The sequence below is a fragment of the Balaenoptera musculus genome, chromosome 9 (genome assembly GCF_009873245.2).
Source record: "Balaenoptera musculus isolate JJ_BM4_2016_0621 chromosome 9, mBalMus1.pri.v3, whole genome shotgun sequence".
In the NCBI taxonomy this organism is placed as follows: domain Eukaryota; kingdom Metazoa; phylum Chordata; class Mammalia; order Artiodactyla; family Balaenopteridae; genus Balaenoptera; species Balaenoptera musculus.
In genome coordinates this window covers 6,954,533-6,969,428 of record NC_045793.1, presented here as the reverse complement: position 1 = coordinate 6,969,428, position 14,896 = coordinate 6,954,533, and the positions used below count along the sequence as shown (strand labels likewise).

At 53.3% G+C, this 14,896-nt stretch overlaps 1 protein-coding gene across 1 annotated transcript in view; it reads left to right on the top strand.

Annotated features, from left to right (window-relative positions):
* Positions 1–14,896, top strand: part of LOC118901170 (SCO-spondin-like) — a 49,793-nt gene extending 34,897 nt beyond the window's left edge. Inside the window, 14 exon segments of the mRNA XM_036864260.1 lie at positions 63–262; positions 621–805; positions 1,346–1,506; positions 1,716–1,802; positions 1,804–1,937; positions 2,552–2,899; positions 3,252–3,469; positions 3,783–3,878; positions 4,028–4,088; positions 4,383–4,510; positions 5,723–5,725; positions 5,946–6,093; positions 14,121–14,172; positions 14,807–14,896. Coding sequence (XP_036720155.1) covers positions 63–262; positions 621–805; positions 1,346–1,506; positions 1,716–1,802; positions 1,804–1,937; positions 2,552–2,899; positions 3,252–3,469; positions 3,783–3,878; positions 4,028–4,088; positions 4,383–4,510; positions 5,723–5,725; positions 5,946–6,093; positions 14,121–14,172; positions 14,807–14,831 — 1,846 coding nt within the window. The 3' untranslated portion in view covers positions 14,832–14,896.

The following is a 14,896-nucleotide window of genomic DNA, read 5'->3' as shown; positions in this document are numbered from 1 at the left end:
AGTAGGGCCCTCGGGGAAGTGGGCAGGGCCCTATCTTCTGAAGCCGCCTTCCTTGTCCCCAGCACCTGTGTGGCGGGTATCCTGCAGTGCTGGGAGGTGCCCGACTGCCCCGGGCCCAGGCTGCGGGGCTCCTGGGGTCCCTGGAAGGATGGCAGTGTTTTGTGTGGAGGAGGGGAGCAGCTGTGCTCCCGGCGCTGCGCCCGGCCGCCCTGCCCCAGGCCCGCCGTCCGGAGCCGCATCTGCTGCACCCAGGTCTGCAGAGGTGAGCCCCAGCCCAGGCTCTGCCCTGGACACTCCGACTGAGCTGATTCCCACTTTGCCCTTTGACCCTGACTCACAGGTGCCTTTTGACCTCTCCCACCCCATCCCCACAGGCTGCCCCTTACCCAGGCCAGTGATGGGCAAGTGAAGGAGGAAGGAGGCAGACTCGGGCTGTGCCGAGGTGTGGGGAGACCTTAGGAGCGGGTGTGGCACGGGCCCTGGGGGGCAGGCCTGGGAGGGTGTCGTTGGCCTGTCTGGGGGTGGGCACCGGGGTGAGTAGAGGCAGGCCGTGGGGTGGGCACAGGAGGCAGCGAGGGCAGCGGGGCCGGAGCTGGGCACTGACGCAGGTGCTGCCTCAGAGGCAGGCTGCCCGGCCGGGCGTCTGTACCAGGAGTGCCAGCCCGGCGAGGGCTGCCCCTTCTCCTGCCCCCACATCACTCGGCAGGTGGGCTGCTTCTCCGCTGGCTTCGAGGAGGGGGCTGGCTTTGAGGAGGGCTGTCACTGCCCTGAGGGCACCTTCCTGCACCGTTTGGCCTGTGTCCAGGTTAGAACTCACCCTGCCTGCAACCCAGGCCCCTCCCCTTCCCTGTCAGCTCTCACCTCTGCAGCCTCTAAGCCTCCTGACTTAGAGCTGGTGACATTGAACCCAGGGAGGGGAAGGGACACACCAAGTCAGGAGCCAGTTACTGGCAGAGTTAGACTCAGACTCAGGTGTCCTGGTTCCTGGCTGAGGCCCTTTCCTCCTCCCTCGCTCCCTGCTCCCCACGTCCCATTCTAGAAGGGCCTCTGTTGACCCTGCCATGTCCTGGCTAAGTGCTCTGTGCAGGAAGGTGCCTGGCCATCTCCGGTCAAGCCCATAGCCTTGCATCGCTCACGTTCCTACCCCTGACACAGGTGAACGGTCCCACTTGCTGCCGGAAATGCTCTCCTAGGGCCCGGGGCCTCACCCCTGCCCCCTACCATCCTCCCCTACCCTCTTCCTTCTCCCCACCCGCCTTCCGAGGATGTGCACAGATGCGGAGAGCTGGCACCCGGCAGGTGGCTCCGGCCTGTGCCACTGCACTTTCTCCTGTGCTCCCCCCAGGAGTGCTCGTGTGTGCTGACTGCGTCACTGCTGCAGGAGCTGGGAGCTGCCGGCGCTGCCCCGGGGGCTCACCTGTCCATTCTGGGAGAGGGGGGTCAGCCCCTTGGGCCTGGAGATGAGTTGGGCTCAGGTCAGGCCCTCCATACAGGCTGCAGCAACTGGTGAGGGGGACGATGAGGGTTGGGGAGATATGGGGGCGAGGGAGGGGGTGAGAGGGTGAGAGGATGTGGGTGGGAGAGCACTGCCCCGCTCCTGGAACCGGGCTCACCCTGGCTCCGTCTCCTTGCCCTCTGGGATCGAAGTATCTGCCCACACTCCTTTCTCCCGGGGTCCATGCCGCCGTCCCCTCATCCCCACACCCTCTTGCCAGCTCCTGTGCGCACGGGAAGCTGTCCTGCTCCGTGGGTGACTGCTCCAAGGCTGGGGTTGGCTTCGGTCCCCGGGGCCCATGGGGCCCGTTTCCGCTCCTGTGGCGGGCTGGGCACCCGCACCTGCAACTGCCACTGTGCACGCCCCACACCCACTCCCCGTGGCCAGGACTGCCGTGGGCCCCGCCAGGACCTCGAGTACTGCCTCAGCCCGGACTGCCCAGGTGAGGGGAGAGGGACTGGGTAGGCACAGGCTGGATGGCCGAATCCACTTCACTGGCCCTTTGTCCCTTCCTGTTTTTGTCCATCCCTGGCGCCAGCTCTTGGTCTCTCTTCCTCTTACTGTCTAGCTCTGTGTTTCTCTTCTATTCAGGTACATTCAACCAAATTTCTGGAGCTCTTGCCACGTGCACCATAGTGTGCATGGGGGATGTGTTGGGGGATGGGGGAGTGAGGACCCCGACCTTGGAATCCAGGGGCTCAGATAACCCATTTCAGCACGTGGTGAGCCCTGTGGGAGGTTGCGTGTGCTGAGGAATATGGGGGAGGTTGAGAATTCTCCTAGAGGGACAACCTAGGAGGGCTTCCTGGAGGAGGCAGCACCTGAGGGCGTCTGAGCGATGGAGAGGACTTTGACAAGCATTGGAGAAGGATGCCAGGAATCAGGAACAAAGACCTTGCTATGGTAGCAAGGCTACTGTGAGCGAGTGCTGTGCTTGGGGCCTGGGGTGTCTGGGCTGAACCAGACAGGTTTGGAACTTGACCACCAGCCTTGGGCTTGGTCCTGGTACACTGCAGCCTGGGAAACACTTCTGAGCAGGGCTTTCCTTTGGCACAGGGGCTGCAGGGTCCACGGTGGAACCAGTGACAGGCCTTCCAGGTATCCCAGACTCCTCGGGCCCTGACCCCGGATTCCCTGCACCACCCGCTCTGGGAAGAGCAAGGCCCGGGTCTCCTCCCTCCCCAGCCCTGCTCCTAGGAGGCCAGGAGCCCAGGGCTGCCTCATCAGGAGACCCCTCTCCCCCTCGAAGGCGGCTGGGGTCTGTGGTCCCCGTGGTCCCCCTGCTCCAGCAGCTGCACAGACCCCGCTCACCCTGCTTGGGGCAGCCGCACCCGCCTCTGCCTGGCGAACGGCACCGGGGGGCCTCTTCCCAGGAGCGCCCCTGCAACCTGCCCTCCTGCACAGGTGCACCTTCAGCTGCCCCCTCGGTGACTGTCGGCTTGAGATGTGGGCTGCCCAGGTCCCTGCTGGTCCCTCCAAAGCCAAGGCCAGGCTGGCCCTGATAAGGGGAGAGAGGCCTGCATGTCCTAGGCGGTGCTACCTCCACTTACCAAGCTGGGCCCCACTAGTATTTGGGAGGGTGGATAAGAGCAGAGAGGTATATTCGGAAACCCAGAAGTCTGGAGGCTGCTGGAGCCGAGTGGGCAGCGCTGGGGACAGAAGGAGGGACCCAAGGGTGCCCAGTGTGGGAGGGGGGAGAATCGAGGCTGGACCCAGGGCTGACCTGAGTGGTGAGCTGGGTGGTCTTCCCTGGCAGAGTGCCCCCCCGGAGAAATGTGGCAGCAGGTGGCCCCCGGGGAGCTGGGGCCCTGTGAGCAGACGTGCCGGGAGCCCAACGCCACAGAGACTCAGGGCAACTGCAGTGCGGGGCAGGCCCCAGGCTGTGTGTGCCGGCGCGGGCACTTCCGCAGCCAGGAGGGCCCCTGCGTGCCTGCAGACCACTGCGAGTGCTGGCACCACGGGCGTCCCCACCCGGTGAGACACCACGGCCCTCCATGCCCCCTAGCCCTTCTTGACCCAGGCCTCCAGTCCACCGATTTGTCCCTTTACCCCCGCTGGCTCCTCCCCTATACCCGGCGCGGCAGTGGGCAGCTTGGCCGTCAGCCATCACACTGGGACAGTCTCTGGCCCCCGGAGACCCACCTCCCCTCCTGAAACTCTTGTTGCCGACGCCAGTCTCAGGCCACTGCCCTGGCCAGGCCCCCCGGCTGGGCTCAGGGCTGGGGTGGGATAACAGAAAAGTCTGCAAGGGGAGGGACGGAGAGGAGGCTCTCCCCACTCTCCCCAGCCCGGATCCGAGTGGCAGGAGGCCTGTGAGAGCTGCCGCTGCATCAGTAGGAGGAGCGCCTGCACCCAGCACTGCCCCCGGCTCACCTGTGCCCAGGTACCCACCTGCAGCCCTGCTGCCCTCTCAGAGGACTCCCCGGGCTCCTTCCCGGGTCCCTCCCCGGAGGCTGGTCTCAGAGCCTCAAGCAGGTGGTGTGGGGCCTTGGGCCATCCTCCTGAGAGGACTGGGGGCCACTCCCTCTGCAGGGCGAGGTGGCCGTGCAGGAGCCAGGGAGCTGCTGTCCCACTTGCCGCCAGGAGACTCCGGGTATGCAGGGGACCTCGGGCACCTCCTGCCGCGCCTCTCCCTGCTCTGGGCCCTTCTCCCAAACCACTCCCATGCCTGCCGGGGGAGGCCCGCCTTCTCCAATCCTGCCCACCATGGGGATCGCAGAGTGAAGACCCCCCAGTGCTGCATCACAACGCCTGGCCACCCCCTCCCCGACCTGCTCTGCTCAGGTCCACACTCTGTCGCCCTCGCAGAATCCCCTCATCACGGCCTTCTCCCTGCCCTGCCCTGCCCTGCCCTCACCTCCTGCCACTCACCTGCCCCTCCCCACAGAGGAGCAGCCCTCCTGCTGGTACCTCACCGAGCTTCACAGCCTCACCAAGGGCCCCTGCTACCTGGACCAGGTGGAAGTGAGCTACTGCGGTGGGCACTGCCCGTCCCGCACCAACGTCCTGCCCGAGGTGAGCAGAGAGGGGGGCTGCCGGCCCGGGGGAGTCAGGTCGCGCGGCGGTCCGCAGTGGCCTGTGGCTGTGAGCCTAGAACCCAGCCAAGGCCCAGAGGACACAAGGGACAAAGTCCATCTCACTGGCATACAGCTGATCAGAGCCAGGGGTGAGTTTTCACCAAGGTGGTGGCACACCTGCCATCTGGCCCGGTGACCGCAGAGGGGCTTGGGCTCCGGAGCCTGCTGCCTGCCTCTGCCCCTGCCAGGGGGCTCTGGTCCTGCTTCTCCCTGCTGTGGCTCCACACAGCTCCTGGTGCCTGCCCCTCGGCCCACTGCGCCCCTCAAGGCAGGCAAGCCGGGACGACAAAGAAAGGTGCGGAAGAGCTAAGTTAACCCACTGTACAGCGAGTGAAGGCTCGAGGGACGGACGTTTTACACATTTTAAACGTAGCCTTGTCCCAGAAGACTGATGGCACTCCCTTCCTCGCTCGCTCTCCTGGTGTGGACCTCCTCGGGGGCCCTGTGCCCACCCTGACTCCCCCAGCCCTGAGCCTGGAGAGCTGCGGCTCCGGCTCCGTTCTGGCCAGGGTCCAGCCAGAGTGGAGCCTCACTCAGCTCCTGGCCCCGCCTCAGCCCGCCTGGCCAGGGTCATCTATTCCTGGAAGACAGAGGTGCTTTCCTACCTGCTCCTCAACCCTTGGCCACTCTCCTGCTCCCCTGGGCGCTCCTGGAACCTCCTGGGAATGCCTCCCAAATCACTTCTGGATTTTTTTAAAATATAGAGTGAGGAGAGGAGAGTAGTTAAATTTTTGGGGGGGAGGAAAAATGAGTGATAGGATAGAGTCAGAGGGAGGTTGATTTTTTCTTTTGTTGTTTTTTAACTTGGTATTGTGTGACTGTATTACCTATTTAAAACTAAAGTTAAAATAGAATTGTACATAAAATTAAATCAGACGTCCAGTGGGACTTACAGAGTTACTATATAATCATGGAGCAAGGCTGTCTGCTTTGGAATGAGAACTCACTTGGCACTTAGGATCAGCCTGTGCAGTTCAGGACTTCATCATTTGTAGTTTCAGAAATTACTAGTCTGTCTCTTCATCTAGACCCAAAAGCAGACCCTGTGTCTCTTCCCTCTGCTGCCAGGATGCAGTGAGGAGTGCGTTAAAAAGTGTTCGTTTGACCTGCAGGTTTTTGGACGCTCCGTCGGGCTGGGGCTGGAACGAAGGAGGTGGGCTTCTCCGAGAATGCGGGCTTGGTAGTGACACATCCCTCTCCGGCCGGCTGCCCTCCCTGCTTGGCGAGGAGATCTGGGACCTGAGATCCTGGGATCTGGCCCTCCCACCGCCCGGCTCTTCTCGGATAGGAACGGCCAAGAGAGGAAAAGCAGGTGGTTTGGGGAAACTACGCTTGCCCCCTCCCCAGCTCAGCCGCCCCCGCTCGCCCGGGAGCCGTACCTGTAAAGGCAGCGCGCATGCTGTAGCTACCGCCTGGACCCCGAGAACCCGGTGCGGATCTAGAACCTGCGCTGTCCCGGCGGCCACACAGAGCCGGTGGTGCTGCCGGTCATCCGCAGCTGCCAGGGCAGCGCCTGCCTGGGTGGGTGTGGGCAGGGCTCTGGGGGGGCGGGGTCTGGATGGGGTGGGTCCAGATCGGGGGAGGGGCCGGGTCTGGGGTTGGGGGAAGAGTGCTGGGGTCCCCTGGGGCCTGGAGTGGGCTGGGGCAGGCGTGACCCAACAGCCCCTCGCCGGATTCTTCTTCCCTGAGTCCTTCCACTCCACTCCATTCCCCTTCTTAGCATTCTTGTTGATTTCTTCTCCAATCATACCTAAGCCTGGGTGTTTGGAGTCAGGCATACCTGGTTCAAATCCCAGCTCATCTGTTGCCTTCCTTGCTGAGTCTCCATGACCTCATCTTTACAACCGGGCTGACAATCTGCACAGGCTTGTTAGGAGGACTTGGTGAGAGCCTGCGCGTGAAGTGCCTTATTCTTGTTAAATACCTGGTCTGTGACAACCCAAGGCCACACTGTGTGGCAGGTGAGAGAGAAAGAGATGGAAAGATGCTGACGGTGCCCAGGGATTGCTGGGTCGTATGGTAGTTCTAATTTTAGTTTTTTAAGGAACCTCCTTACTGTTCTCCATGGTGGCTGTATCAATTTACATTCCCACCAACAGTGCAAGAGGGTTCCCTTTTCTCCACACCCTCTCCAGCATTTATTGTTTGTAGATTTTTTGATGATGGCCATTCTGACCTGTGTGAGGTGAAACCTCATTGTAGTTTTGATTTGCGTTTCTCTAATGATTAGTGATGTTGAGCATCCTTTCATGTGTTTGTTGGCAATCTGTATATCTTCTTTGGAGAAATGTCTATTTAGGTCTTCTGCCCATTTTTGGATTGGGTTGTTTGTTTTTTTGATATTGAGCTGCATGAGCTTCTTGTATATTTTGGAGATTAATCCTTTGTCAGTTGCTTCATTTGCAAATATTTTCTCCCATTCTGAGGGTTGTCTTTTCATCTTGTTTATGGTTTCCTTTGCTGTGCAGAAGTGGGACAACACTTTCCTGATAGTCATTTCCTTACTTTCTGTAGTTTTACCCCTATGTATACATAATGGGAGGGCCACAAGGAAACTTTCTGGAGTACTGGAAATTTTTTATATTTGATCTGGGTGTTGACTACATGGTACACATGTAAAAATACATTGAGTTGTACACTTAAGGTTTCTGCACTTTACTGTCCATTATTTGTATTATTATTATACATATTACATCCATATATATTACAAGCGAAACAACACATTGTTACTATTACTTTATATAATTTTACAACTTTTAAAGAAGATGAGAGAAGAATGGAGAGTAAATATATGTATTTAGAGTTTGGTTTTCTCTCTTCTATCTTTTCCCCTTTATATTCACCTTCTACTCTGCAATAACTAAAGTGCAGTTTGCCCACACCAGTCACCAGCTACAAACTTACTTCCAGCCCTTAAAGGCAGCACACAATGCCATCCACATCCATCCCTCGTGTCTCTCCAGCGTCATTTCCCACCACTTCCTGTCTTACACACCTTCCCTACACACACTGTTTGCTCACCTCCCTGGCTTCGCTGAGGCTGTTTCTCATGCCCAATTGCTCTTCCTAGCAACACTCCTCTTCTCCTCCCGTTTTAGTTGGCTCAGGTTGCCATAACAAAATACCATAGACCAGGTGACTTAAACAACAGAATTTATTTTCTCACTGTTTTGGAGGCCGGAAGTCCAAGATCAAGGTGCCAGTATGGTCAGGTTCTGGTGAGAACTTTCTTCCTGGCTTACAGACAGCTGCCTTCTCTCTGTGTCCTTACATGGCAGAGGGAGAGAGCAAGCTCTCTGGTGTCTCGTCTTACAAGGACACTGATCCCATCATGAGAGCCCCACCCTCATGATCTCATCTAAACCTAATTACCTCCCAAAGGCCCCACATCTAAACACCATCACATAGGGGTTAACACATGAATTTGGAGGGGACACCGTAGCACCTTCTTTACGTGGCTAACTCCTACCTCTTGTTTTAATTCAACTCAGGCAGCACTTCCTCAGGACATCCTTGACTAACTACCCCATATCGTCCCACCACCACACTCTAAGGTGACAAAGTGTGCTTTAATAGAGTCTTGTGTTTACCTCTTTCGTTGCACTGTCTCTTCATTTTGTAGTTATGTTTATGGTCTGTTTCCCCAATAGACTATGAATTCCTTGGAGGCAAAGTTTCTGTTTGACTCAACTGCACATTCCCAAACCTTTGCACAGTGCCTGACAACATTACAGGCAACCAATGATGTTTTTGAATGAATGTTACAAAAAGTATTTACCTCCTTGATTAGATACAGTCTGGAATCTTCAAGGTTGACATTGGCCCTAAAAATGCGAGGGAATAGACGCAAGCACGAGCAATCTTATAGCCCAATCAGAGTACTTTGCCCTTCCTATAGGGCCTGGGAGAGCGTCGTGGGTACGCTACCTAGTAACCATCGCCGGGGGAGGGAGGCGGGAAGGGCGGAGAGCTAGCTGCTTCGTCCAATCGGGACCCCGTATTCCCGGAGCAATAGCAGCTTTGGGAGCCGCTTACCGAGCCTGGACCGCGCTTCCCATGATGCCCCGCCGCCTCGGGCTAGGCTGCTGCCGTAAAGCGGCTCGCTCGGCGCGACGCAAGTACAAGCTGCGCGCCTCTCCTGGCTCCGCGAGCGCCACCGCCCTCTCTGACCAGGGACAGCCGGTTCCGGGCCGCGCTCCCTCCCCGCCGGGGCGCCCTCCCTTCCGGGGGTCCCGGTCCCCAAGGTGGTCGCGGCTACGGCATCCTCAGGCCAGGCCGCGGGGGGAGGGGGCGGCCTGGAGGCCGTGGCGGGGTCAGCACGGGCCACCGAAAACAGGGCCATGGAGCCCAGGGAGTCGGGGAAGGTAGGCCTGGAAGGGCCCTGGGGCCGCCCACTCCCCTCTCGTGGATCCCTGATCTGGGCGAGGCGGGCGGTACGGGCGGAGTCCTCGCAGATGAGCCAGCCTTGCAGGGAAGGACTCGCCCGCTCGCCCGCTTCTTCCTCTGCACTTGGGCGGCCGACTCCGGGCGAGTCCCGCGCAGCCTTCCGCTTCCTCCCCACGCGGCTGGCCTAGCAGCCCTCCGCCGAGCCGCCGCTCGGTTGACGCTGGGTGGGTGACCCGCTCAGTGTAGTAGTGCGGAAGTCCTTCCTATTTTCCCACACCACCACTGGCGTTTGGAAGAGGCCCAGCGTGTTTTAAGGCTTTGAGGCTGGATCGGACCCCACTGGGAGCCAGGCATAGGGATCACCGAGAGGCAGGATGAGGGCTTGGCCCTGCCTGGATCCGCCTTCCCAAGAAAGGGCTGAGAAGAAAAAGACAAGGCATCTGGCATATTTCTTGCCGATTTCTGTTTCTAGCTTATCTACTTCGTGGAGTTTCTGAGTATTGCTTAGAAGCATATTTCATAAACTTGCTTCAGGCTTTGGGCAAGAGGCTGTGAATTGGAAGAAAATGTGGGGAAAAGTGCTTGAAGGTAGAGTTAAGTGGGTTTGACAGGATTGCTAGAGCTCGGAGTCAGTGTTAGCAAAGACGAGCGTGGTCGCAGGCACTTGATTCGGAGACATTGGCAGCCTTTGGGGACCGAGATCTTTCTGGATATTCTTTGATACCAGTTCTTGAGGATTGTTTCTTCTTTGGCACAAAGGGAATCTCCTCAGCAAACGTTTTCGAGTGCGTACTGAGTCTCTCCTTTAAAAAAAATTGCTCATTTAATAAACATTTGTGATCGGTGATTTAAGTTGATGGAGATGCTGGAAGTACAAGAATAAATATGAAATGACTACTTTCCTCCAGGAGCTTTCCTGCAGTTTTCACTTCAATAACATGGACAAGCCTGGAAGGGTTGTCCAACAGACAAAAGACAGAAAGGACAGTGAGGTTATTTTGATGCTGTACTTTTTCCTGGAAAGACTGGGAAGGACTGTGAATTACAAAAGAAGTTACTCCTTGCTTAGTCATCTCTTCCGTATTCCATCCTCTCCACAAGCTACAGTGATGCATTTTCCAGATGAAACAACCTATAAACAGTCCAAGACAATAAGGCTCAACAGAACCTAACCAGAGAAAGATTGAAGGTGAACTGCATGCCAGCCTCATCCTAAGCACTTTAGGGGATACCAAAAAAGTAAAGGAAATGGCTCACACCCTCAGGTAATATCCTGAGGTTTAGTTTAGACTGAACATGAATTTGGACAGAGAGGGAGCAAAATGCAGTAGAAGAAGGGCTATAAACAATTGGCACTGAAAATTGGAATTAGTGATTTGAGGTTGATTTCAAGGTAGTCTGTTCAGTTGTAGGCTTTCTTAGCCTTTGGTGTGAGAAGAATGAAATACAAATATTTTGGGAGGTGGAGGAGAAATTTTATGTTCTTTTCAGGCCCAACCACTAATTGAAAACACTGGGGACTGGAAATTTCACCCTTGATTCTAATCGTGATTGTAGGGTGTCTTAAAAGGACACCCTTCCCAGGTACATCAGTTTTTTAACCTAGGGAATGAGAATGTTATCCAAAGATGAAATAAAGTAATTGCAAAACAAACTAGCAGTGTAAGAGGTATTGCAGATGAGTGACAATAACTAAGGCCTGGGTGGAATAGCTGTGCTATTCTAAAGTTCCATTCTGAATATCACTTTTTTCTCTCAAAGCTGGAAGACTGGGGGTCCCCCTGAGGTAGTAGCTTGGTGTATTATTAGAATCTTCCTTTGATGCTATTTTGTGATATTTATTAACTAAAAGCAGTCTTAGCCTATTGGATTAAGTGTGGGGTATCTTGCTTGCCATTGGCAGAATAATGGATAGAGGACAAAGACCTTTCCCCATCACTCTAACCCATTATCCTGTTTTATTTTCTTCCCAGCCCTGTCACTATATAAAATTCTCACATTTATTTGTTTGCTGACTTGACTCTCTGCTCTATCCCCAGCTAGACTAGTGGAGCAGTATCTGGCATGTAATAGGTTCTCAGTATTTTCTGAACGAATGACTCAAAATAGCATCTCCACAGGAGCCCTTTTGCTATATAGGTGTGGGTGCTGTGAAGAACACTGCAGTCTGACACCTCATGTGCCCTCTGGGAGACTATTGTTGTTGCTGCCAAATAGGAGTATTTACTGTGTGTGTATTTATTGCCTCAACATCTCTGGTTCCTAGCCACCACTGGCACCCCACCCCCCTTAGAAGTGATCGTTCCCTTCTCGTTTGCCTCTTGACCCAGTTTTATTATTGCACCTGTATTACAGTTGTCTGTCACCTCCTTATGGGTTTTTCTCCTTGACAAATAGAGATAGTGTCTTTTATATCTTAGGATCTCCAAGCACACAGAAACAAATAGAATATGTTGAATGAAAAAATGAATTAAATGCCTATGAAATATTTTCTGTATAATGTGGTGGTGGGGAAAGGGGTGATGATGGTGAAGGCGGTTATAAAATAAGATGATCAGCATAGGCTTCCTGTGGACCAGTCACCATGAGGGATATAAAGCCTTCCTTGCTCAGGGGAAGTAGAAGTGCTTGGGCTAGGTGGGCAGGAAGTCCCTTGCGAGAAAGAGATGGAATGTGAGAAGGAACTTGATGAGTGAGTGGGAGGAAATGGGCAGAGTCAGGGAATGTAAAGATTGGGTATGAAGAGGGAGGAATGGTACAAGATGTGTTGAGTGGCTGCAATTTAATTTTTTATTTTTTTAATTTTATTTTTGGCTGCGTCGGGCGTTAGTTGCAGCACACGGGGGATCTTCATCGAGGCATGTGGGATCTTTCGTTGCAGTGCACCGGCTTCTCTCTAGTTGTGGCGTGAGGGTTTTCTCTCTCTGGTTTTCGCGTGGGCTCTGGTTTTCGGCACACGGGCTCTCTGGTTGAGTCGCGCCAACTCAGTAGTTGTGGTACGCTATCTTAGTTGCCCCTTGGCATGTGGAATCTTAATGTGCCAACCAGGGATCGAACCCACGTCCCCTGCATTGGAAGGCGGATTCTTTACCACTGGACCACCAGGGAAGTCCCCGAGTGATTGCAATTATACTAATCTGGCTGTAGTAGAGATTCCAGGTGGGGCAATACCTAGAGCTGAGGTTAGGAAGGTAAGTTAGGTTGAGATCCAGGGGACTTGGTGCTGGGCTGAGAGCTCGGAGCTCTACCTTATAGACAGTGGGAATCAGTAAAATAGAACATCCAGAGATATTCCTTGCTTTCTATGTAGGTAAGAAGTTCCTCTTATTCAAGCAGATTTGTGTTTTCTTTACATTGCAGTCATCTGAAGGCTCTTGCCGTAATACTGGTTAAAAGAGAGGTGCAAGGGTTAGCGTAGTTACTCGTTGGGAAGACAGTTCTTTATTATCTAAACATTCAGCCCTGGCCATACTCTTCATCCTTGTGGCACTCATAAAGTGATGGGTCTGTTGGCTTTCATTATGCCCACCTGTTCCCTCAGGAAGACAGGATGGGTGGGAATGAACAGGGAACCCTGCTTGCCCTTGGTCACAAACTCTAACCTGCCCTGATCGGAACAGCTTGCCCTGTAGTCCTGGTGTGCTGTCATCCTCCTAGGATCTGCCTTCAGTATAATCTCGAGGGTTTTCTTCCCCCTCCCCACACTGGCTCTCCTTAGGCCATATGTTGTGTGTACCTCTTTCCTGTCCACCCGCCTGCTTTTTTTTTTTTTTTTTAAAGTTTAGCTATTTGAATTTATTTATTTATTTATTTATTTTTGGCTGTGTTGGGTCTTCGTTTCTATGCGAGGGCTTTCTCTCGTTGCGGCGAGCGGGGGCCACTCTTCATCACGGTGCGCGGGCCTCTCACTGTCGTGGCCTCTCTCGTTGTGGAGCACAGGCTCCAGACGCGCAGGCTCAGTAGTTGTGGTTCACGGGCCCAGTTGCTCCGCGGCATGTGGGATCTTCCCAGACCAGGGCTCGAACCCGTGTCCCCTGCATTGGCAGGCAGATTCTCAACCACTGCGCCACCAGGGAAGCCCCCTACCCGCCTGCTTTTAGTGGAGCCCATCCTGTAGCAGGTTTTTGGAATTATAATCACATTTTGCTTTGAAAGACACTCTGAGAGCAAATAGTTATTTAAAAGACACATTGGCATACAGTTGGCACATACACATTGGCAGTACAATTCCATGTTTGTTTTTAAGACTGTTCATTCATACATATTCATAGACAAAAGACTGGAAGGTTACATACCACATGTCAATAGTAGTTGTTTTTCAGTAAGGAGATTGTGGGTGATCTTAAAACATCTTTTCTGCTTATTGTCTAAATTTTCTGCAGTAAACATATATTGACTCATAAGAAAAATACTCAACGTATTTTAAAATATACAAATCAATAGTGACTGATAAGAATTATCTGTATTTTTCTCAAGAAGTTTCATGTTGAAGTTAAAGTAGATATTTCATGTGCTTTAAGTTTGAGTATAGAGTTACAGGCGATTTTAAACAAATGTACTAGAACTTGTTACAAATGGAAGTGACTGTGTCCCCTTCAGAGTTGTCACTTTGGAAAGACTTATACTTACTCCAAGAATGCTATTTCCCAAGATGTTGTTTTTCTTTGGGGTTAGGGGATTTACTTTTTGTTGATAGTTTTATTTATTTTTTTATTTCTTTGACTAGCTGATAAATGTTGGTGGTATGAAATTTAAAAGAGTAAGCAGCAACAGATTCTGACTGTTTTCTGATTATTTCTTTTATAACTGCTTTTTTTATGACTGCAGTATCTTACCTCTCTGAGGCTATTGTTGATAGTTTTGTTTTTTAAAGGTTTTTTTCTCCATGCCCCACATCCATTTCCTCAGTTCCTCTTCCCCCTCGCTCACCTCCTATCTGTTTTGATCTCTATCAGACCTGTTAGAGCCTTTCCTCAGATGTCTGGTAGTCCAGTTGTTTGCTGACACTTAACAGTGGAAAACCAGAATTCTAACTGGAAGCTCTGAGCACGTGGAAGGGAGGGTCTTGCCAACTTGGAGCCTGTGTAGGGGATCTGGGCAGGCATTTGTTCCGAACAGCTTCCCCCAAATTCTTATTTTAACCTCACTGCGTTCACTCCCAGGCCAGAGGTTCCTGGAGCTGCCAGATCCTGAGTCTTTTGAGGATTTAGCAATGTAAGTTGGGTTGTTTCTCTATTTGCCCACTGCTGGGTGAGGGTACGATTTTCTTGGATCTGCTCAGTTATTACTTTTTCATCTGCTTTTCAGTTAACAAAATTGTATTGTTATTGACCCCTTGTTGTGTTGTCCATACTAGAGGGTGGTTTTTTTTTTAACAATTTTTAAAAACATTTATTTATTTATTTATTTATTGGCTGCATCAGGTCTTAGTTGCGGCACGCAGGATCTTTCGCTGTGGTGTGTGGGCTCTTCATTGCGGTGCACGGTTGTGGTGTGCGGGCTCAGTAGTTGCAGCACACAGGCTTAGTTGCTGTGCGGCATGTGGGATCTTAGCTCCCCGACCAGGGATCGAACCGGTGTCCCCTGCATTGCAAGACGGATTCTCAACCAGTGGACCACCAGGGGAGTCCTTAGAGGGTGTTCTGTTTGGAGTTTTTTTCAAAAAAAACCTGCCATCTTAATCCAGAACTCCCCGAAACATTTTCTGAATTTCCTTGCCCTTTTTTGGTGGAACAAAGGTCCTTTATAAGCCCCCATGGAATATAGTTCTCAGCTCTAAAGCTTTGCCTGTCTTGATAATTGACCACATTCACAGACATAGTTCTCAGTGACGGTTGACTATTTCCAGAAATCAGATACATTTTCCTAAGTGAAGATTTACCACGTTGAAGATTTTGCAAAAGAAGTGCTGTTGGTTGTTGCTGACGCACTGGCTGAG